Below are 27711 nucleotides of genomic sequence, written 5' to 3' on the forward strand. Positions count from 1 at the left end.
CCACACCTGGAATATTGTGTCCAGTTGTGGCCCCTCAGTTCCAGAAGGACAGGGAGCTGCTGGAGAGAGTCCAGCGCAGCCACCAAGATGCTGGAGGGAGTGGAGCATCTCCCGTGTGAGGAAAGGCTGAGGGAGCTGGGGCTCTGGAGCTGGAGAAGAGGAGACTGAGGGGGGACTCATTCATGGGGATCAATATGGAAAGGGGGAGTGTCAGGAGGATGGAAACAGGCTCTTCTTGGTGCGAACCAATGATAGGACAGGGGGCAATGGGTGCAAACTGGAACATAGGAGGTTCCACTTAAACATGAGAAGAAACTTCTTCCTGGTGAGGGTGGCAGAGCCTGGCCCAGGCTGCCCAGGGGGGTTGTGGAGTCTCCTTCTCTGCCGACATTCAAACCCGCCTGGACACCTTCCTGTGGAACCTTATCTGGGTGTTCCTGCTCCGTGGGGGATTGCACTGGATGAACTTTCCAGGTCCCTTCCAACCCCTCACAGTCTGTGAGTCTGTGATTCTGTGACCGGACTACATTTCCCATGAGGCCCCGCGCCACCGCCGGAAGCGGGCGTGGCGCGAGCCCGCGCGGTGGCGTGTGGGCTCGGCGGCGGCGGTGGTCTCCATCATGGCGGCTTCCATCTCGGGCTACACGTTCAGTTCCGTCTGTTACTACAGCGCAAACAGCAGCGCCGACCACGTAGGTACCCGCGCCCGCCGCCTCCCGGGGCGCCGAGGCCGGGGCGACCCTCGGGCTGCGGGGTTCGCCGCTCTCTCGGAGCAGCCGCCGGTCAGGCCCCGGCCGGGGGGAGCGGCCCCGCTCGGGCGCTGCCCCCTCGCTGTGGAGGTGGCTGCGGGGGTCCCGACTCGGGGCGGGGTTAGGGGGTGACTTGCAGCCCCGCCGGTGCCGCTGCTGGCGGGGCCGTCACCGCCCTGCGCGTCCTGGGCATCTCGGGTGGGACCGGGGGGGCAGCCGGGGGTACGGGGCGGGCGGGAGCAGCGAACGGGCGGGGGAGGATGTGTGAGCCCTGCAGAGTGTCCGCTCCCAGTGCAGAGCCGGGGTGTTGCTGAACCCCGCTGTTCTGGTGACAAACTCATGGTCTGGAGGTAGTGCGGTGGAAAGCTACGGAGATGTCGTTATTTGGAGCATCTTTCTTTTGAGGAGAGGCTGAGAGAGCTGGTCTGTTCAGCCTGGAGAAGAGAAGCTGAGAGGAATCTTATCAGTGTTTATAAATGTGTCAGGGGTGGGTGTCAGAGGATGGACCAGACTCTGTTCAGTGGTGCCCAACAACAGGATGAGGGGCAGTGGGCACAGACTGCAACACAGGAGGTTCCATCTGAATATGAGGAGAAACTTCTTCACTTTGAGGTGCCAGAGCCTGACCCAGGCTGCCCAGAGAGACTGTGGAGTCTCCTTCTCTGAGACATTCAAACCCGCCTGGACACGATCCTGTGTGATCTGCTCTGGTGACCCTGCGTTAGCAGGTGGGTTGGACTGGATGATCTTCAGAGGTCCCCTCTACCCCAACCAGTCTGGGATTCTGTGAGCTTCCTCCCTTGTTTCTGCACCAGGAAATGGTGCAGTGCTGCTTCACTGCTTATGCCAAAAGCACCTCATTACAGCTCACTGTCCTTCCTCATTTTGGGTGGGGATGGAGAATAAAAGGTGACTTAAAGTTAGTACCTGAGTTCTATGATCCCTGGTATTGTTCAGGGTACAGCCGAATCTCCATATGTAGATTTGGGTAAGTCTCTGTAGGTGTAAACTCTGCTTCCCGTTGGCTTTGAAGGAACAGAGCAGCAGCGGTGCTGTGCATCACACTTGGGCCTCCTCCTCATCCTCGGTGTGCCTGTGTGGCTGGGACTGGAGGCAGAGCGCTCCTGTATGTGTCTTGTTTGCCTTGTATAAGTTGTGTGTTACCTACAGAAGCTTTCAGTAGAATATTATTTTTGGACAACCTATTCGTGTGGTGTTGTGAAAGGATGCCTTGGTAAACCTAAACCCCCTACCGCAGCTCAAATACTACTTTCCATCTCATTTTTTGTTTTAAGTCTTCCATTAAGTGCTAAGAAAGTTACAATAAATGATTGTATAGTGTTTTGATTTTGTTCTATTTTTAGATTTTTTTTTCTCCTTTGAAATTGTAGGAAGGATTTCTACTAGGAGAGGTGAGACAAGAAGAGACCTTTAGCATTAGTGATTCACAGATCAGCAACACTGAATTTCTACAAGTGATTGGTAAGTAATAAAATTTTGAGAAATTCTGAAAGAAGCACTGCTCGGTTTTTCAGTTTTCAGTACAACAATCCAGTAATAATTACTTCACTTGTGAGACCAGCCCAAGGTGTTCCAGTCTTTCAAAATCAGATTTGCTATAGTATTTGTGTATTTGTGGTTGGGATGTGAGGAAAAGGAGCTTTGCAGACATTTAGCTACATTCTGTGGTGGAGAAATGATGAATTTGGGTTTTGGTCCTGCAGTGAGTTTCATGACTGAAATGGTTGCCTAAATACAAGCATGTGCTCAAAATAAAATAAATGCATTGCTTGATTTACTAATACTGAAAGGGGACAGATTTCCAGGGGAGAGTTTGGATGAATGTCTGGTAGTTGATGAGATCATAAACTACCACAGCAAGATGGACCAAGGAGTATTTGTCAAACAATTTGCTTTATTGATAAGCACATGTTCTTACTGTACAGCTGATCTGCCATTGTTGTAGAAAGTGAAAGATGGAAAATCTTGCTGTTGGTAGAAGTAAGTATTTTTATACACAAGCAAGATGCTGTTGCGTGTTTTTAGCTCTGTGGTTTATAGAAAATAGTAAACTCCTGAAAGAAAATGGGGTTTTTTGGTATACCTTTGTATGACCTGATATTAAAATATGTATAAACCTTCTTTAAAAACCCAAATGTGTACATACGTGGGTTTGTGGGTCTGTTACTACATAAAAACGGTGTCTGAATCAAGCTTAGCTAGCACATAAACATCTAGCAGTTGACTCTCAAATGTTATTTCCAACACAGAACTAAAGACTTCTGAAAGTATTGACTGTATTATGTTACATCTTGAGATACTTGCCACCTTTAGGTAGTGGTGGCTGTGTATACAAGAATCCAGAAGGTTAAATAGCGTCAATTAATTGCAATTAATTAATTGAGCTAAATAGCAAAAAAATAAAGACAGGATTTTCTCTGTGTGTATCTAATCACTGTCAAAGTACTGTAATAAGGAAGACGGCTGGTAGCTGTGCCTGTTTGGACAAAACTAGACATGACTGCAGTGATAACTGAGCTTAGTTATTGTTGGGAAATGTAACACAGTCATGTCAACAACTGCACCCTCAGCTGGTTTCATAAACCAAGTGTTTGTGGCATTAAAAATTATTCCCATTTATCACATTCCTGGTTACAGTTGTTTTTTGAAAAGGGAAATTACACAGAAACAGACCCTCCCCCAACCCTCCCCTCGCCCCACAGGATGATCCTGGTATTTTTTGTTTACCAAATTTTTGCTTCAATATTTATTTGTCAGCATTAACTCTTGAACTCCCAGTTCTGCTCACGAACTGAGGTTGGCAGTTTTGTGGCACTGGTGTCACAGATGAATTTTTAACATGCTTAGATGTCTGCTGTCTGAAAGCTTACTGGTAGTGTTTGAGTATGTATTTGTGTGTATATACATATACTCTATATATATATCTAAAATAAGTCAATGTGAAACACTTAGATACAGAATGATGGCCACTTCATGCATTCTGAGCAGCAGGCTTGTTGCTTCCTGTTTTTCAAAAGACAAGGCCTGTGTAGCAATGTAATAACTTAGAGTCTGGATTCTCACTCGTTGTAATCAATATATTTGCTGGAAGGAATTGTTCTAAGCTGGAATGGTTAAACTTACTGGCTTTGTTTAGCAAATCACTTCCACAGATTGCTGTGTACCGGTGTGGAAATACAGGGTTGGTAGATTTTGAAACAGTTCCAAATAAAGTAAGGCATTAACTGTAACAGCAGCATCATGAGGAGTTTTTGCCAGTGAAAATGTGCATTTTCTCAGGCAATCCGCCTGCTGTGGATGTTCAGGGCCTTGTTTTGATAGTGGCTCAATATGCTGAGATGTTAATGTGTGTAGTCTGTTGTTCTGGGGAACTGTGATCTGACTCTGCTGAGACTGAGCAGCCGGTGACGTTGGGAACAGCAGGTGGTGAGTCACTCGCCAGGAAGGAAGAGTCTAAACAAAGTTGTTGCTACACACTCCAGCAGGGATCTAATATAAGAGCATGAAATATTGCTACATCAGTGCTAATCTGAGCAAATACCGTTTCAGAGAAAAGTTATGTCATCGAGGTATAATAATATCAATAAATGATAAGCTGTATTTGGTGAAAATCGAAGTAGAGGAGAGCTTCAAAGTACTAAAAATGCCACAAAAAAGAAGGTGTGCTTGGTTTTAGAGAGATAATGTGGACTGGATTTTTGCTCTTTTCTTGCTCTTCTTCAAGATGGCTGACATGTTACAACCTCTGCTGCTTAAATAAGCGTCTTAGCATTTATGACAACCTTTTCAACAGGCAAATATTGATGTGACTTTTAAATACTTTTTATGTAAAAAAATTATAAATTGTAGCTAATCATTCTGGAGTGGCATTTAAACCATTTCCTCGTAATAGATTCGATTTGCCTTGCCTGGTTAAATATTCCAGTGTGTAAAATCTCAGTGATTTCCCCCCCCATCCCTTTTCTTATTCATTGCTGCTGTAATAAACAGTGTATATGAATGCAAGTAAACTGTTGTGGAAAGGCGTATCAAATGCAAAAAAACCCCACCAACCAACCAAAAACCTAAATGCCTTTGTTAGGAGGTTACAACCGTAAAATAGCATCAAAAGTGTATATCTGAGGCTCAGATGTATCCGTGTGTATCTGAGCAAGTGTATGTCTTCCTTGTTGTTAAAATATTGTTCTTTGTGAAATGGCAGATCAGTAAGAGAAGCTGTTTTGTCCCTATGGTGCTGTGTCATCAAGTGGTGTTGAGGCATTAAGGGCAATGTGTGATCTGACACAAATTTTTATTTGCTCAATATCTGCGATGAGGAAAGTTCATGCAAGATGTGCCACTGTAATTTCTCTTTACCTTGTGCGGTTGGACATAACGTCTCTTTTTATTTGTTGTTGCAGAAATCCATAACCATGAGCCTTGTTCGAAACTCTTTAGGTAAGCGTTTTCTGTTGTCTTCCTGTGTTGGCTGCAGAATTATAAAATAGGTAGCTCACTGAAATATATTAGCATTTCAGATGTACCTACCAATGTTTGCATTGTTTGCTCATCTGATGATATTACAGAAATACATGTTAATGGCACCAACAATGACAATGAAAGTTAGAGTTTGGTTTCAGTAGCGCCTACTTTAAGTTTAAAAGGGTGCCGCGGTAGCTAGTACGGGCTGATTTCTGTCTCTTTGAATTTCCACCTCGTGTAGGTAGTGGAGGTAGGAAAGCAGTCAGATCAAATCATATCACTCTGATATTGGCATGAATGTCAAAACCAATTTAAATTATTGTGGTCTTAATTTAGCCCTGTGTGGTCCTGGGGGGGGTCTGAGAACACCTTACCTGCCCTAACCTTTGTAACTTGCTGGGCTAACAAGTTGGTTTTAGTTGTACTGACTCGCTGCAACTACTTATTCTGAAACTTTCAGCTTGCTGCTTATTTTTGACTTCTGATCTGTGCTCCAGAATTAAAACTAAATATAGGTCTAACATATTCTACGTAGCCGCTTCCATCTATTTATATGTAGGTTTTCTCTATAGTCTGCATTTGTTACACAGTAATAGTTTCTAAATTGCTGTCTAGAAATTCCTTTTAGAAGGAATTCCCAATTAATCTGCTCCTGTCTTTATTTAGAGATTTCCAGCCAGTTAAGAAGGCTCAATACCTTATAGATGATGATTGACATTAGTTACATTAGAGAGAAAAGCTGCAGTCTCTCACTTGCTATCTGATAATTACAGAGAGGGTACTTTTAACCCAGTGGTTTAAATGCTGGAGATTCTGCACATCAAGATAATATCCCAGTGTCTGGTAGACTCTTTCTGATTCCCAGTGACGCTTTGTGCAGCGCATATCAAAACCGATCACGTTTTCTGCTTCTCCCCCATCAAGAGACTGGTTGTGAGTAACTGAGCCGATGGAGGAAGGGGGAGAAGTCTGTGTTTCACTGCGTGCTTTCTGCACAAGAAAATGGATGAATTTATTTACTTCAGAGCACAGGGGAAGCTCGCATCTCATAGAACCTTAATACCAGAGCGTGCTTTTGATTTCTCGCTCTGTTAGTTGCAGCAGATGCTGATTTTGGGGCGTTCTACCTTATCCTTATGATAAGTGTAGCCAGTCTGAGACATATTGCTCATCCGCTCTGTATTCTCGTGAGCTGGCACTGCTGATGTTGGGTGTACCAGGCTCGGTTCCAGGGCTTTTGCCAACATGTAGGAACTGAAAAAGAAGCAAAGGACCGATTTCTCCGTCTGTGGAGTTTTCAGATGAATGTGTTTCATTACATACTAATTGCTCATCCCATAAGAAAACTATTCTTTTAAAACATAGAGAAAAAAGTGGGTATGCGCAACTTACAATAATGTATTAATTTTGTGAACGTGAATTGAAGAGATTATGCAAATATTATATAGCATCTCAAATTAGTAATTAGTTTTAGTCTTAATATTCACAATAACTTGCATCTTGAAACTTTGGGCCTCAGTTCTGTAAGCAGAGCTGTATGGAAAGACCAGATTCTTGCTGACCTCTGTATAACTCTTTTGGTTTCAAGGGTCCAGCTGTGTCAGTGTAATTGCAGGACTGGAGCACAAGAAGTTGGTTTGTAGTTGTACCTAAAATAGCCCTGTATTCCTTTTTTCTTTGACAAGTTGGCCTCTTATTCTCAAAGGAGGCTTTTACACAGTGCTAGCCAAAATGAAATTACACAGTCCATTTATGCACGTACTCCTTGTTGTAGGGGCTGGCAGCCAATATTAGGCATCAACCTAATGTGTGCAAGGAGAGCATTTTAAAACTAAAAATTACAGGCATCTTGTATTTCATCACTAATGATTTAAAAGGGGTTAGAGTTTTCGCACCAGCTAGTCTTAGGCATCTAATTTGACAAAGGTGAAACTGTAGAAGTTGCTTTGTAATGTATAGGATGCCATCTATTTGAAGAATGCTTGAAGTATCAACTATATGTACAATCTGTGTGTGTGTAAACTGTGTACCTACCTTTCTCTCTTCCTTTTTGGTTCAAGCTTTTACGACTATGCAGGCAAGGTTAACGAGGAGAGTTTGGACAGGATCCTTAAAGACCGAAGAAAAGTAAGTTATTTATCTTTTCCTCCTCTTCTGGTCATTAGAGTCTATGATTAGCGGTTTTGGAAAACAAACAAACAAGAAAAAGTAGTTAACTAGAAGAAATATTTTATTTCACGAATCTGATGATTTGTTTTGGCCCAAGGCTTATCTTTTACAGAAGGGGATGGATTTGTGGTGCTTAGGTTAAACTGGGGCAGCGTGTAAATTCCCTGAAGTAATGCAAAAGGTTTAAGTTCAAGTCTCTAGAAGTGAAGTGCTAGTATTAACCCAATCAAATTTCTGAGCTGAACATCTAGCATAATAATTGTGTTCTCTGCTGCTGAAACCAACAAAAATGTAGCTGATCTGCAAATCTGTTCCAAAGAGTTGTCATGATGTTGCCTTGAAATGAATTTGCCTCACAAGGTCTTGTTAGTGTCAAGGTTAATACAAAGCAGGGGTGGTTAAAACAAGAACTTTTTTCTTGTTTTATTTATTTTACAAAGCAGCAGCAAACCAATGTTGTTCCAGCTGCTTGTAGAACTACTCAGTAGTAGCAGAGCTCCCTGTCAAAGCACAGAGTTTCTGTCCTCTGGAGATGACTCAAGTGTAATTTCCACTACTGTGAGTAAGAATTCCTACTGTGTAAACCGATCATCATTATGCAAAGGGTGTGATGACAGTTGCTCAATTGCTAATTGAATTTGCAGTCTTTAATTTCTCTTCACCTTACCCACCTGAGCTGTGGGCTTTTCCTTACAGACAAGGCTTAAGTTGAGGAGGGATCTTTAGGGAAGCAAGTCCTAAATCTGTTCAACTTCTGCAACTCTGATCACCGTGGTGTTGTTTTCTTGTCTGAAATGCTCTCAGAATAAATTCCTCTGTGTACACTAACATATTTATGCTCAGTGCAGAGGTGCTCTGTATATTTATTAATATATACAGACATGTTATATATCTTTATGCTGATGATGGAGTGAGTTTCTAGTCTCAGATCCTGAATTCTTTAACCCTATAACTCTACTCTCAAACACAACAGAGCATATTAAGTTCCACTTCAGGAGATAAGGCAAAAATGATTTAAAAAATGTGTGTCTCCCCCTAGTTTTTAGTTGAATTTTACTTTGTTAGGACCTACCTTGCAGGGATACTCTGGCAAGATGCATTATCTGTGCTGAGAAAGGAGGAAAAACTGGAGAAATTAACACTTGGAAGTGTCATGTGATTAAAGCACTACAGCTTTAATGACATTAATTGTCATAATGACAGAAAAAGAAAGAAATACTGCTGCTTGGGAAGTGAGACAGTCTTGTGTTCTCTTTTGTTAGCAAATAAGCACATTTTATTACGCTCAGCCTAAGTAATTGTGCAGATTTACTACGGAAAGTGACAACAGTGCTTCTCATTTTTTAATTTAACGCAGGAGTCATATTGTTTAATATGTAGAATCTGCTCTATTCCACTCAATATATAGTGCAGTTTTAATGCATCACCACATGATAGTGCCTGTTCCTGGGACTCTTATGAAAGAAAATTGTTAACAATGTGTCCTTCTCATTAATCTCTTGAATTAAATGTTAGTTTACATGAAGTAAGGGAGTTTAATGCATGTGATGCTCAAAATAATAATTGAATTACAATGGGTCTTATCTGATGTTCATAGCAATCTTTCACAATTAAATAAATACACCATGAGATAAAATTATCTCTATATGCAGCAGATTAGTCCCACATGTCTCATGAACAGACGTGAATTTGTGAATATGTTTGTGAAGCACTGGGAGTGTCTCACAAATCGGTAAAAGTGAATAGGCAGTTGAAATATTTAGGCTAAAGAAAACCCACATCTGCTGTGTTTGGAAACGGCCCAAGTCTCATAATTTGAAGATGCTCCAAGGTTTGTTGCTCAAATTAAGCAATTGTAGTATCTTGGAAGTGGGATCCTGAATGGCACTGAGGACACACAGGTGTTCTTAGCACAAGGTTGAGCAATTAATAGTCGTGTTGTAACAGAATGTCACTTGTTTCAGGTTATTCGATAGGTGCAAACCTCTAGTAATTTGGTCTGATTTGGTTGTAATAAAGCTATTGGCTAATTCACGTGATACCGCAGCGTTAGCAACTTTATTATCAGAAGGTAAATATGTATCTCAGCTAATACTTTGGGTTTTTTCTGATGTATTTTGATTACAGAACGTTATTGGATGGTACAGATTCAGGAGAAACACTCAGCAGCAAATGTCGTACCGAGAGCACATCATTCACAAACAGCTGACACACATCCTCGGAGTGCCTGATCTCGTCTTCCTTCTCTTCAGCTTCATTTCCACTGCAAATAACTCCACACATGCTTTAGAATATGTGCTTTTTAGACCAAACCGAAGGTAAACAAGCTCTGCATATGAACCAGTCCTTTTATTAAATTCTTATTGCCATTCTTGATACTGTTTTGAAGTTTGTACAATTACACACAAAGGAGATTTTGTGTTTGTCAAATGATGTCTCGCTGTACAATTGTTAGCGATGACAGCTTTTCTTCTCAGTACAAGTAATTTATAAATTACAGTTTAGTGGTGAGCAAAAAGTTCTTTTCAGTCTTTAAATCTTCACACAACAAACCCAATATATTTTAAGAGAAGTCAGACGTCAGTACCATGTTTCTTATAATAGAACCAAACGTAGCTTCACGCTTCTTGTATCTGGTAGTTCGAACACACAATTAAAAGGCTCTAAGAGGTACAAAGTTAGGTCCATCTCAAGGGAGTTTTTGATCTTGTGTTCATTTTGAATACAATTTCTAATATTTGGCAGCTTTTCTAATAAACCTAACCCATAAGCTTTAAAACTACGTGAGTTGTCATTATCAGAGAAATGGGATAATATCAATATTGTGGATAATCTTTTGAATATGAATTAAGAAGTCTTTCTAAACTTTCTCTACAGGTATAATCAAAGGGTATCACTTACTATTCCTAATCTAGGCAACACTAGTCAACAAGAATACAAAGTTTCTTCAGTGCCAAATACTTCTCAGAATTATGCCAAAGTTATTAAGGAACACGGGTAAGGATTTTTCCTTTGCAAATGAAGTATAGTCATGAAATTCTTATGCTCTTTACCTTCCGAAGAATAGTACAAATACGTATTTCAAGCAGGAAGAACCTCGTTCTGGAGGAGAATGGTTGGTTCCTAGTGTGCCTTTTCTGCTAAGAATCAAACCCTTTAGAAAAGCAAAGGGAGCTCGGTGCACTAATCAGAAAAGCAGGATTAGGATGGGCAGTGATGCTGGAGGTTTCTTATTTGATTTGTTTGTTTATTCATTTTTAGATTTTTTTATTTCCGAGGAATCTTGCGCGCAAACTTAAAACTTGAAATCTAATTTGGAAGTGTTCAAGTCTTGGGGTTTTTTAAAGTCAGTTTGGCTAAATGCTGTAAATGTAAAGTAGCTCTTCCGACTGTTAACAATGAAATTATACAAGCTGAGATTTCTGGACAAGTTTTATCTCATTCGAATGGGACTTTGTTATTACAGAAGGAATTTTGCGTTTGAATATGCTGCTGTTCAAATTTTGATTATTTGAGAGTATAGTACATTTTTAGCGATATAAAACTAAACACATTTTAGAAATATGATAGACTGCTTAACAGCAATTCAAAGAGAGCATGAGCTAGAAACTTGTATTGTTATTTCTAGCTAATGATTTCTGCTTCTCTCTTTTTTAAGTACTGATTTTTTTGACAAAGATGGAGTGATGAAGGACATCAGGGCTATATATCAGGTTTATAACGCACTTCAGGAAAAAGTACAGGTAACTTCCTTTATTTAATACTCGTCTGTATGTATGTGGCATCTCTTGGTTGTCCTTTGGTTAAACCAGGAGTGGAGGAGGTGAAGATTTTTAGAGCTCATAAACTCTTTATCACGAACTGTAGGAAAGTTAAGTCTGACTTGAATAATTAAATGTGTCAGCTTCTGTTTAATGTGTGCATTTGAAGTGGCTGCTGTAAAAGTGATTGATAAGACTGTCATCAATTCTTTCTCTTTTACAAGTAAGAGTGATTTAATGCTTAGTGATTTCTGAGAGACGAGAACTATTTTTAAGAGTGTGTCGAAGAAAAGCCTTGCTGTAGGGTTTTGCACAGGTTTAAAGGCTCGCCCGCATGAGTTTAAAAATGACTCCAGGCCCTTGGTACGTAGCATGCAGCAAAGAGAGCTCCATCTGCTCAAACTTGCGAATGTTTTGTGCAGAGCGTGAGTGAATTCTGCTCCAAATGTGACAAAGCATCTGAAAGCGCCTTGAGTGTCAAATCTACTGAACGTAAGCTTGTCAATTCGCAGCTTGTCCTGTGTGAAGAGCAGCGTAGCTGCGCTGCCTGGGGAGCACACACATCTGCTAATTGTGCTGCGGTCACAGCCGATTTCCAGGCTTTCCCCTTCCATCTGCCCCGGAGGGGTTTGTGTCTCTGCTCCAGCTCAGCTTTGCTGGTTGGCACATGGAGCAGAGAACAAGGATCATCGTTCCAGCCGCCCCCTGACCCTGCTTGCACAGAACTGCTATTTCTCTGGGGAAGTTACTACTCTCTAACTTGCCTTGTAAGATGTGAAAATTTATTTTCAGAGCTCTATCCCGTTAGCTAATGGTGTTATTCTCTTATTGCCAGAAGTGCGTATATCCTTTTGTGCTCTTGCTGGTGTTTGAATGGAAAAATGGAAAATGTAACATGATCAGGGAGTTATCTTCCTACCTGTTAAAAATATGACTTGGGTGTATTTCACCATATAAATCACGCTGCTGTGCATTTACATTGCTTAGAAGTAACTTAGGTGTTGGCTAACTTGAGAAACTTTTATCTTCAAAGTGACTGTTTCACAGAGAACATTACAGGACTGGAAATAAGTTTTCTGGTAAAGCAGCTGAGACGTGTATTTGCTTTATTCACCAGTTAGTTGAGAGGGGAGTGTTCAAACTTCATAAACTTTATAAACAGTTAGATACAGAACTGAAAGTATAGTTGATGTTTTTTGACTCTGTAGGTAAGATCACAATAGTAACCTTTTGGAGAAGAAACAGTAAATAGCTAGTGATTTATTGTTTCAGGCTCATTAGTGCTTTGACAGTTGTGTACTTTTCAGAACTGATCATGTTTAATCATAATGACCAATACTTAATTTCTGAAGAAGTAGCAATATCCAGTATAATATGTTCAGCTTAAAAAAAATCCATATTATCCAGAACTGTTTTTAAACTTAGATCCTTTTAGGAAAGTGTCACCTTCATTCCCTAACCAGTATAGGGAAATCTTGGTGAAATATCTGTGGATCTTGTTTATTAAATAGAGGAACCAGTTAAGAGATCAGCTTGGGACAGTTGTTGAGTCAACTGTTTCACACCCCAATTCAAATTTGCTCTGGTACAAAAGTATGTACCTTTATGCTACATTTTAAAGCCATGGTACTATAGTATCGTTGTGCTAACAACGATGTATTTAAAACATAAAAACAAATGAGCAAGCAAACAAAGGAAAAAAATGGTGAAAAAATAAAGGGGAAAAAAAGTCAAGTCTGTTCCACCAAGTAGTAAGAACTAACTTTGGATCGTATTACAAATCTTTCTACAACGATGAACTATTTGGAAGTGTTTTTCCTATCGTGCAGTAGTCGGGAATTGGCAACAGCCAGTAAAGAAACCAGTTTTCATGTTGAATATTATGCTCTACTATAATGAACTCCTGTTCTTAGTTTTGTGCTTTTAATGGCTTCTTGTCTGGTAGTAGCTTTATTAATGGTGTCGTGGAAATGTTTGCTCTGGTTTTGCAAAATCTTAGCATATCTTCTGTTTTTCTCCTAGGCAGTGTGTATAGATGTAGAAAAAAGTGAACGTGTTGTGGAATCTTTTCAAGCTGATGTAAACAAGTTGAAAAGGCAAATCACACAAAAGAAGAATGAAAAAGAACAAGAAATAAGTAGGTTGCCTTTTATTTTTTTTATATTTTTTTTTCAGCAGCAGATGCTGTAAGAAACACGTTTTGCCATGTTTTTTTGAAATCTTTATTCCCTTTCCTACTCCCCAAACCTATCCCCAAATACAAACCCAGCACCAATGAAGTGAGAGTTCAGGACAATGAGTGCTTAAGTGAGGAATATTGGTGCAGATTGGCTGAAGTGTTGTCTGGATGACTTTGGATCTTGCAGCTTTTAGTGGGTGTATAGGTTTTTCACCACTGATCTAGAGGAGACCATCCTCATTTTGTCCTCCTCTCCCACTTCATAATTGAATCCTAATTTAGCTTTTTTTTTTTCATAATTTGCTGACTTAGTGGTGAATGTAATTAGCATTGAAATATCACTCCCAAAAGTCTATTTTGAAGTCATTCCTTATCTTCAGGAGTACCTGCTAGGAAGTGGAAGAAATTATTTAAATGCAGAATATTGTCGGAATTTACCTGCCTATTGGTGATGACATGGTACTTGAAATAGGAATTTCAATTTGTATTAATTTTAGTTCTGTGAAGCTACTGAAATATTGTCCTTCTTGCATTGTGTTGGGGGGATGTTGGATCAGGTAATTCTCTGACTTATCTAAAGCAATACAAGCACAATGGCCTTCACTTTCTAGTGAAGCTCTGAATGCAGAAATTACAGTTCTGCTGCATTTTCAAGATCTATATTAGCATTGACTTGATTGGCTTGAAGTCCTGTTAAAAATCAGTGTTTTTATTAGAGTTGATTCTACATTCTACATTAATAATATGAGTTTTGGTAGATGTATTTAGGACTGGTAGGGAAGACCAGTAATAGATGTATGTTCATCTTTTATTTTTGCTGCTCCACAATTTTCTGAATCATTGAGACCTATTGTATGAGCACACTTGGCTGATTACCACACTGCAAATTGCCTTCCTAAAAATGGAATATGGCTTCAGGAGACTTTTGCTTGGCAGTAGAAAGGTTTTGTGAAGAGCCCAGATATTTCCAAGGAGACATTGCTGATCTAATTTGACTTGAGAGTGTAAGGGAAGACCAAAGGTAGAGAGTAGACTGAAGGTAGACAGGGTCTTATATTAAGTTTTGCTCCAAAACTTATTACTTTTTTACACGTATAGCTGCCTGGACACTATTTGAATTGACTTTTTAAATGAACTGTAACTAGGGCTTATTTTTGGAGCATCCTGAAAAATCGTGTAAAATCGTTCTAGGGCTTATTTTTGGGGTAGGGCTTATTTACAGGGAAACAGGATAAGAGCAGAGAACAGGCAACTGGGAAGTAATATATATATTTTTTTCAAGTCCTAAGCAAATTACATATGTCAGCCAACACCTGGGGTTTTTTTTCATGTTCTGAAGTAAGAAAAAACCCAAATTTGTAATTTAGCTACAAGGTGTTTTTTATTATTTGTGTATCTCGTTATCTAAAGCTGTGTCGAGACTAAAAGATCACCTGGATGGGTTAACACCCCAAACCGTGCAGTAGACGCCTCTGTTGTTATGCCTGCTTGTCTTTGATTTTTCCAGGCAGCGAGTTACTGTTATCATGTGAGCTTTTTAGATCAAACTGGCCTCTATCAGCCCATTTCTCTGAGGTTCTTCATTCTCTGAACCTCCAAGATAAGATAAAGAGCAGCATCAGCCACAAACTGTTGGAGAGCTGGAAGTGCCGTGAGTCGCCGCTGGTTCCTGCGTGGCTGTAGATGAACCACGGAACTGCTGCTCCCTAATCTAGCGAGACGTAGAGTGTCTAGATACCATCAGTGAGATGCAAACACCAGACTGAGAATTTATGCCGGAGCAGATAATCACATGAGAGGACTGAAATGAGAAAACACGCAGCTTGTGTCTCTCTATTTTTAGATGTGAGCAGCTAATACTGAAGCTGGCCTTCTGTTCTCTTGCTTTCTCAATATTGGGAGAATTTGTTTGGTTTCAGTGAGTTAGGTTTTCCAGTTTATCATTCTCTAAGCTGGAGGAAAAGGGAGAGTTTGATTCAAATTCTTGCGGTAGTTTCGTTATTCGTACAAATTTGTGAATAACGGGTTTTTAACACTGTAGAGTAAAAGTCAGTTGAGACTTCCCTTGCTAGACCACTTGTAATAATTTTGTATGTATAGTAGCATGTTGAGAGTACAGCTTGGACTGTGCACTTCTCACATGCCAGGAAATTTCCCATCACCATCCCCATATTGTGGCCCACAACCACAGCGCTGTGGTGTAGCCACTCACGGGAATACATTGTTTTTATTACTGAAGAGATATCTAATTGACCTGATTAAAGGAACTCTCCAGCCTTGATTTTTTGCCTTTTACGGAAGTTTGGTGTTACAGTAAGTAGAGCTGATACCGTTTTGTCTATCACATATCGGCAAGGCAGCTTTAAATATACCCATGTCCATTCTGACAGATATTTGGAGGTTAATAACCAGCTAGACACCAGGCAAAAGCTTAAATCTCTCCCAGTGCTTAACACACCTTCCTGCAAGGAAGTTTCTCCTCATGTCTAATGTATATTGCTCTAATTTAAACTGCCTTCTGCTTACTTTTCCAGAGCAGCCTCTTGTGCACATTTGAAGACTTAAACTGTTTCCTCAATCTTCTCTAATCCGAATTATTTCAGTCTTTCCTCTTCAGTTGTGATATCGTGACCTCTAATGAACCCTTTTCTTTTGTGGAGTTTCTCCAGTTCTTCCATATTTCTCAAGCTCAATAGATACAGTATTCCAGTCGTAGTCTTAACCATTAGAGCACATACTGAAATAATACTTACCTGTTCCTCAACAGCTGACTGCACTTAATGAATGGAGGTATTTATAGTTTACATAAATCAGCAGTAGACCTGTGTTTCTTTGACATAACTGTTCCTCATCTTGCTGTTTGTGCAGTTCCTTATTCTTGTGCATCTTCCTTAAATGATTTTTCCAAATCATCTCATTTGTTAAGATCCCTTTGAAATTCCTCTTCCAGTACCTTGTTATACTTCCAGCTATTACTAGCATAGTACCACCTGTGTTTTTAATAAGCAAGTGCTGATTAAATTCCATAATTTAGGTTGTTAATGTGAGTATATTTCCAGTTCCAGTGCTGAGCCGTAGGAGCTTCATCTTGACTCATTTTTCCAATGTGACCATCAACCATTGTACTTGTTCTTTAAGCAGTTCTTCAGCTATTTTTTAATCCTTGTAGTGTTTATCTTACTGTCCGTTCATTATGAAGCACGGATGTGCTGTGAAATCCTTAAAGACAAGACATATCTGTGGCTTTTGGTCTTGCTTGGATTGTTGAAACCACCTGGACTGGAAAGAGACGCTGTCTTTAGTGGACAAATTTATTTATAGCAACTGTCTAGCTGTAACATTACCTAAATAAAAGTCAAATCATGAAAGTGGTGGTTTCACCCATTCTGTACAGATTTCCATGACTGACTTGTCCAGGGAAAGCTTTTAAAATAATAATGTGGGGGAAGAAGACATGCTGACTTCTTTGCTGGTGTTCATGAGATTGTCCCCGGCACAAGGGGCGTTGTAAGAGGAAGTACAGACATGTGATTTTAAGTTGTAATATCAACAGTAGAAGCTGATATTGTCTAATCAAAATTAAGTTGAGCCTTTGGTACTGAATAAAACGTAAGTGGAGAAGAGCGGGTGTGACGAGCCCTGGTGTCGCTACTTTTTGATGGGGAAAGGAACAGAGAAATCCAGAGAGATGATGAGGTGGAAAGAGCGACAGGTTATGAAAACTTCCTGTAGCTGTGTTTTTAGGGAACTGAAACTGGAGGAAATGTGCACATAAAAATGTAGCATGCTTGCACTTTATTCACTTTCTGGACACATTTTGGTTTTGAAATGGGATCGTGAGGATAATTGAGTTGCACTAATACTGATGAGTTTCATGGATGTGCTGCTAAATTTAGGGAAGGTATTATTTGTCAAGCTCAAAGAGTAGGATGTGTTAAAAGCCAAGATTTGACATGATGATTAGGGCTAGTGTGTGTCATCTGGCCACCAATAGAAAATCAGAATGGCCAAAGGTGAGTAGTGGAGACTGAGAGGAAAAGATCCAGCACTGCAGCTTGAAATAAATGCCAGGGATGAACATTTCCGAATGACAACCCAAAAGCAGAGCGGACGGCCGAGGGCTGGGGGAGTGCGGTGTGTGACAGCCAGGTTGTGTAGAGCACATTGCGAAGCATTAAGTACACCAATTTTCTTTGCTCTTGTAGGAATGCAGCAAGCGATTTTAAGCAGGCAAATGCCGACAGATAACTTGGAACCCATGTTCGTTCCACGCATGTCCTACACTGGATTCGCTGTGGAAGGGTGCACGCTTGAAGATTCCGACGTCTCCGATCCTCCCCCTCCGTATTCCGATTTCAATGCAACCAACCAAGAAAGTACTGCCGGTCATGGTCTCCTAGAAACCAATGTTTTCATGCCTCGGCCTCAAGCAGTAGGTTCTTCCAGTTATGTTTCCACAAATGCAGGATTAAAATATTCTGGTAATGGAGCATCCATGCCATCTTCCCAAAGAGCGGTTGGTGACAATGTTGATGAATCAGAAGACAGTGATTATGAAAATTTGCTCGAACCTACAGAATCATCCGACAGCGAATACTCACAGACAAGGGATTCACGACCTTCGGCACACCCTGATGGTGACTCCAGGAAGACTCAAACATCTCAGATTTGATAGGGGGGAAAAAATCCACATGACACTGGTTTTTTTCATAATTGTTACAGAGATTTTGGGGATTTAACCTGGAGGAAATGAACTACACAGGATTACTGTGCACACAAAATGTAGAAGACTTGCACTAGATGGTTTATTCACCTTGTGATACATTTTGCAAGTTTTATAATGGAATCATTAGGATAATCAAGCTGTACTAATACTGATGAGGTTCATGGATGTACTGGTAAATTTAGGCAAAATGAAATTTATAGAGATCTTGTAGCTTTTGTTGCCGTATTTTCTTTAAGACAATAAATTGGGATGTAGTAACTAAGCACAGTTAGTCTACAAATAATGTTCTCAAATCAAAACTTACCTCTTGCACTATCATGCCTTGAATTTTCATTTTCGAAAGGGAATAAATATATCAGCCGCCTTGAAAATAGCTTTCTATGGTAAGCCAAATTGGCCTTTGCAAGCAAAGAAATGTTGATAATTCTGAGAAGCCCGATGTGGTCCACCTTCTTCGCTCGGCATGCTCTTTGAACAGAGAAGGGGTTTGTTTCGACGTGTTTTACGAGCAGAATGTGCGTAACGCTTAAAATGATGGTTGCCTTTTATTCTGTAAAGGGTCTGGGGGGGTGGGCTGACTGGTAAATCATCCAAATGAATGTCAGGAATAGAGTTATTCTGGTTTCGCTGGGTTTACAATGACTTTATGCCACACTAGCCTCACTTATTGTCTCATTTGTTATTTTAGCATAAATACGAAGTGCACATACAGGAGTAAATGACTGAGAGAAGTAGTAAATTCCATCGTGATTGGACTTTGGAGTCTGCAAATTACAAACATCAGAGACTGCTTCTTGCATTTTATTTGCATCTGAATATTGGATTTACGCTTCTAGATGAGTTATTTTATGTAATAAATAGGGGATAGAGTAGGAGGAGATTGTTTGGAAAGTCCCCTGGGTTTATTACCTCTCTTCCTCTGAGTGAAATGTGTAAATGATTATTTTCATTTGAATTACAGCTGTTGTCAGAAAATTGCCGTTTGGGATAAATGAAGTGTGGTATTTTTAGAGAATTTCATGTTTGGATGCACTTATTTTTATTTAAATACTGCTTGTACGCTAACATTGCCCAAAATATGTGAAATTGTGCCACTAAGGATTTTGTATTGGACTTCATCTCTGATCTGTACGTGAGAAAATACACATTTTAAGATGAGATTATCTTAAGCATTTATGACTTAGAGATGTGAATAACGACCCCTTTGGTTTACACCCAGAAAATCAGTCGCTTAAAGGTTTATCAGGTTTTTAAAAGACTAAAATTTCAGTTTGTATTGTGTACGTAGGCAAAAGTCTGTCCCTTACCCTCTCCTGACCTTGTACTAAATTAAGCAAAATGACTTTGGAAACAAAGGAGATGTTAAAATTGCCTCTCTTTACCAAGTGTTTCCACCTTTCAACGTCTAGTGGTCTGTTTTAACTATCTCACGTTATTCTCATTAGCCTTAACTGGATGCGTTTTGTCCTGGGGTGTTACAATCGGTTGAACAACTTGCTCTGGCGTTACCGCCGGTTGTCTGGAGCGGTTCAGGGCTGGCTATCTCCAAATCAGAATTGACACGATGGCAACTACCGTTCTTATTTTTATTCCGCACAGAAACCTGCAAAATGTACATCTCTGACAAAGCAGTTAAATGTGACAATAAAATCTTATTTAATCCTGTAACTTACATTTTAATATTTGTCAGGTTCCATGGCGGTGAAATAACTCCGCGGAATACAGAAGCGCAGCTCAAAATGATGATTTGTTAAAGCTGGTCTGTTTGTGGGAGTAAGAGGGGGGCTTGAGGGAAGGGGAGAGGGCAGCACTGTGTTGTGCATCACACACCTGCTACACATTCTTACAACCATAGTGATAAAAAGATCCTAGAGTTCTGGAATCCTTTAACAACAAACAACATTACGTTCTCCTTGGTCTTACATACAACATGTAGGTGATTTGGAGGTGGAACAAGTAAGTAATCATGCGCTCTAACCAGTGCGTGCCTGCATGTACATTAATTTGCTGACGCTGCTCGCTCATAAGAACAAAGGATGTGTTTTATTTTTTAAAATTCGGATAACATTCTGATAAAAATACACCTGACTAAACTTTGCAGTTTTCATTACAGCCCTGTTAACCATGACGGTGTTGGGCTGCGATCCATCTGAAGGCAATAGGGAGCAGCTTTAATCATAAAGAAAAGCAGAGCTTTGTGGCTGTGAAGTCCCGGGTGTCCACGTTGGGCTGGTGAAGAGTTTCTAACGGCGATTCCCAGCAGCACAAACCCAGCAGTAGCTGTGTCCGCTCACTAACAGGTAGGCAGTGTTGCAGAAAAACTGCATAAAAACTGCCCTCTGTGCCTTTTATTTCAAAATCCTGTTGTTTCTCTGGTACAATGAAATATTTTCTGGTTTGTCGTTGCGAGAAACCTCAAATTGCTGTTTCCTTTATTTCCAGGCTTATTTTGATTCTCCCCCCACCACAGTTTGTAGCTGGAAGAACAGGAATGTACCATATGGAAAGTCTTAAAAAGTTAGAACTGTCACATATGCTTACAAAAAAAAAATCACTAAATATTTCTGGAATTAGCTAGGACTGACACCACGGGAGTCTCCAAGTCTTCTATTTGCTTATGGAATGGCGCATGTTGGCAGAAAGAAGTGTGAGCATCTTTAATTTTGGCATATTCGTGGCTGTGCAGGTTTAGAGTTCTCGATTGGCATCTCCTGACTGCTCAGGGACATTTCACTGGCTCCAATGTGTCCTAAGTTATAATAAAAAGGGAAGCACTTACTGCTTCATGTAGCAACAAAATAAAAAAGCAAAGGGTGATAAGGTTTCAGACTTTAAGGTAACTAGTATCAGATGAGTACATTTTTATTCTGTTGTTTAGCTCCTTTTATTTAGACTTAAACCCTTTGATTATGGTAGAGAGCATTTAAAGAATTACTTTGGATCAGTCTGACAGCAGCATCTTCTGTCATATCCACCACCCCTGCTTGTAATTACAGTGGGAGAGAAATCCTCTGGGTGTAGAGTGTGTACAGTTGTAGAGTCTTAATTTGGCAAATGAATACGTCTGCTGGGCCACTTGATGTTTTCCTCACCGTTTCCATGGGTTGTCTTATGGGAACGGGGACACCTTCGTGCTTGGCCAGTGCTTGTGTCTCTCTTTGATTTGTCAGTCTGTAACTTGGCTTTTTTCAGTGCTGCAGGCACCTGCAAAGTTTATTTTAAGCCTTTTGATAAGAGTCTTGCTTTGTGTGGTTCTTCCACGGCTTCCTCTGAGCAGTCCGTAAATCAGCGTGAAAGGTGTTGATCTCCCTGGCTTCCTCCGAGTCGAATCTTCCCCTGGCATTCTCTTGGTGTATAAAAGCATGGTTTCACATATACATTTCTCTGTCATATGGACTTGTGTGTGTATTTGCATGTACCTATGCCTTTATATTGCTCACTCTTACAGATTTAGGAAGAAAACAGCGGCTTTATTGCTGGGTTGCATTAGTAAGTTGCTAAATACTTAGACACCTGTCTCAGCCTGCAGGTAGAAAAGACAGTGACCCTGCCATCCCATTGCTCGAATTTGCGTCTGTCACCTTCCTGGGACTCCTGCAAAGTTCTCACCTGCTTCACGCTTCACACCTCATCTAACAAAGTGTCAGAACGTTTCTTCAAACTCATGTTTTCTTACTTTTCTCGTTTGCTCACCTGTAAATAACCTTCTATTGTGTAGCAGCGTCTGAGCTGAAGTTACTACCAGGAGAAAAAAGGACAAATCCTTTTGGTGTGAAGAGTGATTCTCACTGAGAACGGCTTGTATCATTCTTGCTGCTGGAAGTGGAAAGGGCTGTTGCTTGTACTTAACCAGCTTCAAACAAAATTTGGGGAGCGCTTAATCACTGTTGATGGGGGGCAGAGGGTGGAAATCTCTGTGTTATTTTGACTGATGTGGAAACCAGGCTGTGATGCTCAGATTTCACTGAGCTGAGAAAGACTGGGGAGAGTCTGGGGGAAATGATAGATCAGCCCCAGAGACTTAGCCGCTTGGGTTGTCCTCCCTTTCCTATGATAAGCTCGCCATTGGTACATGTGCCCAGCCTGGTTTAGTGTGTAGATCGGGTCTAAGGTCCCCCAGTTTAGGCCAGTGCTTTAAGATGACTGTGCTTTTTCATAGACCTTGGACAAAGATCTTTGTTTCCCACCTAGATCTCGAACAACGGAAGGATGGTCCTTACACCATCATACTGGAGCAGCTGCTCATCTTCACACATCAGGCGTATCATAGGAGGAGGGTATAAAGTTGCCTTGCGAAATTTCCAAGCTCTTTCATGGCTTTCCTCCTTATATGGTTGGTTTCACATGAAAAAGCTTTCAGGGTTTTTTTCTTAAAGCTCAGCTTAACTTTCCCATAAATCTGATGCTAATTTTACCTTAATGGCATCCAGAGTCTCTTAATCCCTCTGAACACAGGTTGTGTTTTTGGAGCGACCAGGAGCACTTGCCAATCCCCTTGGAGAGCAGAGGACCCTCAAGGCAGATCGATGTTAGTGCAGTCGGTGGGGTAAACTCATTGGTCCACTTCTGTTGCCAAAGACAAAAAATCCCGCGCTTCCCAGGCTTACAAGACACGGCAGAGGCTCGGGAGAGCTCCCTTTGCCAGAGCTCCAGCTGCTCCATCTCGGTAAAGTGGGGGTTTTAAGAGCTCAACCTTCTTACTTTGAGAGACTTGCAGGTTCAACTTCCCAGGGCAAGTCCTACAATGAAGATGGATGTTCAAGCACATCAATTGAACAACTTCATGGAAGAGGGGTTGTAATCTCAGTCGCATCAGCATCTCTTGGCGCCTAATACCAGGCCCAGGTGGGTGAGGATTAAATCTCGCAGGTCACTGTGGGGTTTTGGGTTAATGATCTCCAGTTCTCCTGAAGCCCCGTGGTGCTCAAGGTGGGCTGGATGGCTCTGCCGACACCAGGGCTCTCGGTATTCACGTGTTACCAAAGAGAATAGTTGGTCTTTTCCCTCGTGTGGATTTGTTGAATATATATTTATTTCCTCTGGCTTTATCGGAGAAGGTGTTAGGAAGGAAAAATCTGAAAAAGCTCAAGAGACAAGTCAATAATAGAATAAAGATACAAGTGTTTTGAGATTCTTCCACTATAAGCTTTTTTCTTTTTATTTTCCAAAGGAGGGAAAATAGCGCTGCTGAGGATTTTCCCTTCGGAAGGTCTGTTTTCTCTCTGGGGATCGTTCCAGCAAATCTTTTGTGCCAGCTTGTGATTTCTAACACATTTTCAAGAGCGAGAGGCTGCTATAGCTGCCATCTCGAAGCTGTGAGCAGAGGTCTTTGGTGGTCTGTAGGACTAATACGGAATAGCTAATGTTAGCCATAAATAGAGCCTTCTTAAATAATAAGTCCTTATTCCAGACTCAGGGAAAAGTTCATTAAATAGAATTATATCTCTCAAATATTGTGGCTGTAGCTTTCTAGTATAAGCAGCAAAAGCTCCCGGTTCAAAGGTATCACCGAAAGCACCGCTTGCTGTTCAGCTGGTGCTTGTCTTAAGCCTGTAAAGAAATTCAAAGTTACTCCTCCAACATGTGGTAGGTGACTGTGAGGTTGTCTGGACATCTCGTACTCAATTAACGTGAAGCACAAACACTTGCTTAGAGAAAACGTGCATTTATCTCTAACACAATTGCTTCATAAATCAGTCAGATATGAGGATAACTGATGTTTGGTGTTACCTATAGTTGGATTCGGGTTTTTTGGGTCTTCTGTTTTGTTATTACTGTTATCTGTGTCCTGGAATCTTGAAATATCACTTTGTGAGCAACCAGCATTACTGTGAACCTGCACGTGTGCTTGTCATGGCCCTTGGATGCTATGTAGTCACTTGTGAAGATGGAGAGGGGGATAAATAGTATACGCTGATTTGCTGAATGCTGTTAAAGTTTTGCTGCGATCCTTGTTTGGGTTTGGTTATAAGTGTCTTCCTTAGGAAAAAGTCTTTACAAAATAATTGTGCCACATTGTTCACCTCCTCTGTGTCCCTGAAGGACTCTGGTTAATCAAACACGTGTTAGCACTTGGCTTCTGGAAAGCAGGTACGAGCTACTGGGGAGCCTGGGGACTGGGCAGCCAGCGCGCTGGTTTTGGCATCTGTGTCATGGGATTTCCCTCCTTGGAAGCAAAAATGTAAAGAACCATCTAGGAACCATATGAGAGACCTCAAAGGAGAGGGCATGGAAGATGGGAACCCATCAGTGCTGCCTGAGCATCCAGAAAGGGGAGTGTGAGCAGGACTGTGACCCCCCAGCTTTGACCAGTAATAGACTGACTTGATAAATTTTTATTTTGGGCCAGATTTCATCTGGGAATCAAACCTCTTACCTGTTAGTTTCTCTGAGCCCTTGCAGATCTGGACCATTCATTCACTGGCTGTCACGCTGGTAAAATAACACGAGGCTTTAGTGTGCAGGAAGATTAATGCTTTGCTGACTTTGAGTATATTAAACTAGCTGTCACTTGCTAATAATAACTCTTAACGTAGTGATGTTAAATTTAATACAGGCTGAACAGCAGAAAGAAAAGAAAGCTGAACTTTGGATGAGAACGTTTTGCATCAGCCATGGAGCTGAAGGTGGGAGTCTTGATTCCTGAGCCATTAATTGAACGCTGGGCGAGTCCTCCCACGTTCTCTCCTCAAGTCTGTCTCTTGCATTGTACTTCCTAACGTGCTAAGGGCATCATTGCCGATATTGCCCTTCTGCCCAAGGGTCCCCAGTGTCACACAAGCCATCAGAGGCAGTTTTGGCTTCTGCCCATGGTGGAGAAGCCACGTTATTGCCGTGGTGAAGGAGGTGGTGGTGGTGGTTTGCCGACCCCTACATGGCTGGGTTGTGATTAACGTGCCCGTGTCTCCCAACTAAAACACCTTCAGGTAAGAACTTCAATTGTTGCCTAAATTTAAGAAAATTTCCTGGGGTTTCTTCTTAACACTGGGCTCCTCAGGCCTTTGTTTCAGTAAGTGCCACTCTGCAGGTCGCTCGTTTTCCTCTATTATTGGAATAGTTGCATGTTTCATCTGTCACGGACCTCGTACACTCTGAGAAAGCATGAGAAATGTAATATCGCAGCTGACGAGGATGGTTGGGTAGTGCAAGGACCCCAGGGAAACCACGGCAAGTTATTTTACTAGAGGACACAGTACAGAAGAAGAAAACAGTTGCACTAACGCTGCAGTGCAGCAACATGTGCTGGTCATCCTCACGAACACCAACCCCAGGCACTTTGGTGGGATTCAGGCTGTTATTTTAGCAGCAGGTTTGTCACCAGCTCTTGGATAATCCCTTGGCTGCTCAGCAGAGCTGGCTGAGGAGGGGGTGACTCTTCCTCTGCCGTTTAGTTGCTAATTTTCCAAATCCAGATTTGTTGTTGTCTTTGGTACATTTAAGGAATCTTAGTCCAGTGAGACCAGCAGCCACACGCTTCCCTAGGAAATAGAAACAGGCACGTTATGATGGATGCATGAAGTCCAGCACTGCTATTCCCATTTTCAACGGCTCTCCCACAGGTTGCTTGGAAAATCATGCTGAGGTGATTATTTTGGACTAAAATCCTTAAATCAAGCTTTTGTACCCGAATACAAATTACGCCTGTTGAGCTCATCTCCACAAGCCTACCCGTGCCTTGGTGCTGGAAGAGCTGGTAATTCTGCAAGAATAAGTGAGCGGGTTCTGTGCTGTGGCACAGGAAAAGGCATAGGCGCTTCAGCAGTGATTCAGTGAGCGCTGCTGTGAAAAATCGCTCTATAATTTCAGTAGTTCATACCAAGCTACTTACCCGTGCGGTGGAGGAGCCAGGGAACCTCTCAGTTCATTTATCAAACCACTCGCAATTCATAGCAGGTGAAGTGCTAAAAAAATATTGAGCAGCGAGAGATCATTTTGATGGTGTGTGTAGACGCTTTGTACAATCGATGGGGACAGGGGATGGGCCTCATCTCAGTCATTACTTCTGTGCTGACATGCCCAAGGAAGGCAATTGATTTGGCAAGATTTAAAAAGCGGCCTTGGCCTTCAGTGTTGTGAGAAGCGTCGTTTGAAAAACGGCTGGTGTTGAATTAAACCCCAGGCTTTCGGTGGGCTTGCTCCCTTTGAGTTGTTGATTTCCAGACATCAGGAGCCCCTCGTGCCGGACCAAATTGTGGAGTAAGTCCCTTTGTAACACCAGAGTAGCCACAGCAGAGGAGGCAGAACAGTAGGATCACTCTGATCTTCAGCTTAGGCTGATACAGGTTACAGGCTGTATCAGTGGAAATCTGTGTTTGTAATACCCAATATTGCATGGAAAGTCAAGTGTTTCCCTTTATCTACTTGTCCTAGAAACCCCACTGTAGTGTTGTTTCATCCTTTGCTCTTGGGAATCACATCTGAGAAGTCCCTCCTCATCAAGAGAATGGGGTTGGTATCGAGTCCTCTCTCATGTTTTCACAGCACGTGGCTTTTCTACTTGGCTTGAATGTTATTTTCTCTGTCCTATTGTTCATGTCTTTGTCATTAAGTGCAACTCTTTTGATTTTATTTTTTCTTTTTGTGGTTGGGCTTGATGTGAAGGCACCAAGGAGACAGGGAGATGTGATGCTGAGTGCATCTGCTGGGCGAGCTCACAGAATCCCAGAAGGTCAGAGGTTGAAGGGACCTGGAAAGCTCATCCAGTGCAATCCCCCCACGGAGCAGGAACACCCAGCTGAGGTTCCACAGCAAGGTGTCCAGGCGGGTTTGAATGTCTGCAGAGAAGGAGACTCCACACCTCCCTGGGCAGCCTGGGCCAGGCTCTGCCACCCTCACTGAGAAGAAGTTTCTTCTCAAATTCAAGTGGAACCTTTTGTGTTCCAGTTTGTACCCATTACCCCTTGTCCTATCATTGGTTGTCACCGAGAAGAGCCTGGCTCCATCCTCCTGACACTCACCCTTTATATATCTGTAAACATTCATGAGTCCTCCCTCAGTTTCCTCTTCTCCAGCTCCAGAGCCCCAGCTCCCTCAGCCTTTCCTCACACGGGAGATGCTCCACTCCCTTCAGCATCTTTGTTGCCCTACCCTCCAGGGCAGGGTGCCACATGCATAAAAAGCTCTAAAAATAAGGAGGCTTTTAGCTTCTGAGTCCGACAGACGGCCTCAGGCCATCTGTGCAGTGTTTTTTAGCTGCTGGGGCTGTGTTTAGTTTTGCCTGCCCAGCATCAGCTGTGCCGCACCAGTTACCCGGCAGGCTGGTACGGGCACCCGAAGCGGTGACGGCAGATTGAACCAGGCGTGAGTCTGGGATGGCAGGAGAATAATCCCGCTGGCAAATGTGACCCTTCCTCCCGGGGAACTGCAGTGAGTGGAGCTTTACCTTCTGCTCTCACACGTCCCACCGAGGCTGTCAGAGCCAGGGATGGCTGCAAACAATCCTGGGTCAGCTCCATCCCCCTTGTGCATGATTGTTTTCCATCTGAGTTTTCCCTGAATCATGAGCTTCACCTTACACCCTATGGGACAGGTTGGGGAAGAGGCACGTGCCAGAACGTCTCACTGAATCAGGGCTTATATTTGGAGATCAAGCGCAGTAGGATGCAAATATCTTCCACGCTTTGAATGTGGACTTGGGCTAAGGCG

At 41.8% G+C, this 27711-nt stretch overlaps 1 protein-coding gene across 1 annotated transcript; it reads left to right on the forward strand.

The window, feature by feature from the left end:
* The first annotated feature begins 595 nt into the window (after nucleotides 1–595).
* ABRAXAS2 (abraxas 2, BRISC complex subunit) lies at nucleotides 596–19734 on the forward strand. Its single transcript, XM_065843955.2, has 9 exons — nucleotides 596–692; nucleotides 2141–2231; nucleotides 5171–5207; nucleotides 7292–7358; nucleotides 9528–9718; nucleotides 10278–10397; nucleotides 11059–11143; nucleotides 13184–13298; nucleotides 17546–19734. The coding sequence occupies exons 1-9, from the start codon at nucleotides 621–623 to the stop codon at nucleotides 18010–18012; spliced, it is 1245 nt and encodes a 414-aa protein (XP_065700027.1). The 5' UTR covers nucleotides 596–620; the 3' UTR covers nucleotides 18013–19734.
* The last annotated feature ends 7977 nt before the right edge of the window (nucleotides 19735–27711 follow it).

Source organism: Patagioenas fasciata, chromosome 8 (assembly GCF_037038585.1).
Source record: "Patagioenas fasciata isolate bPatFas1 chromosome 8, bPatFas1.hap1, whole genome shotgun sequence".
Lineage (NCBI taxonomy): Eukaryota > Metazoa > Chordata > Aves > Columbiformes > Columbidae > Patagioenas > Patagioenas fasciata.

What these genes read in the sequence shown, in the direction of transcription:
- ABRAXAS2 (XM_065843955.2), top strand. Translation starts at nt 621, where the DNA reads ATGGCGGCTTCCATCTCGGGCTACACGTTCAGTTCCGTCTGTTACTAC. An exon ending in CAAACAGCAGCGCCGACCAC is followed by an intron (nt 693 to 2,140) that starts GTAGGTACCCGC and finishes TTGAAATTGTAG; the next exon opens with GAAGGATTTCTACTAGGAGA. An exon ending in CACTTCAGGAAAAAGTACAG is followed by an intron (nt 11,144 to 13,183) that starts GTAACTTCCTTT and finishes TTTTTCTCCTAG; the next exon opens with GCAGTGTGTATAGATGTAGA.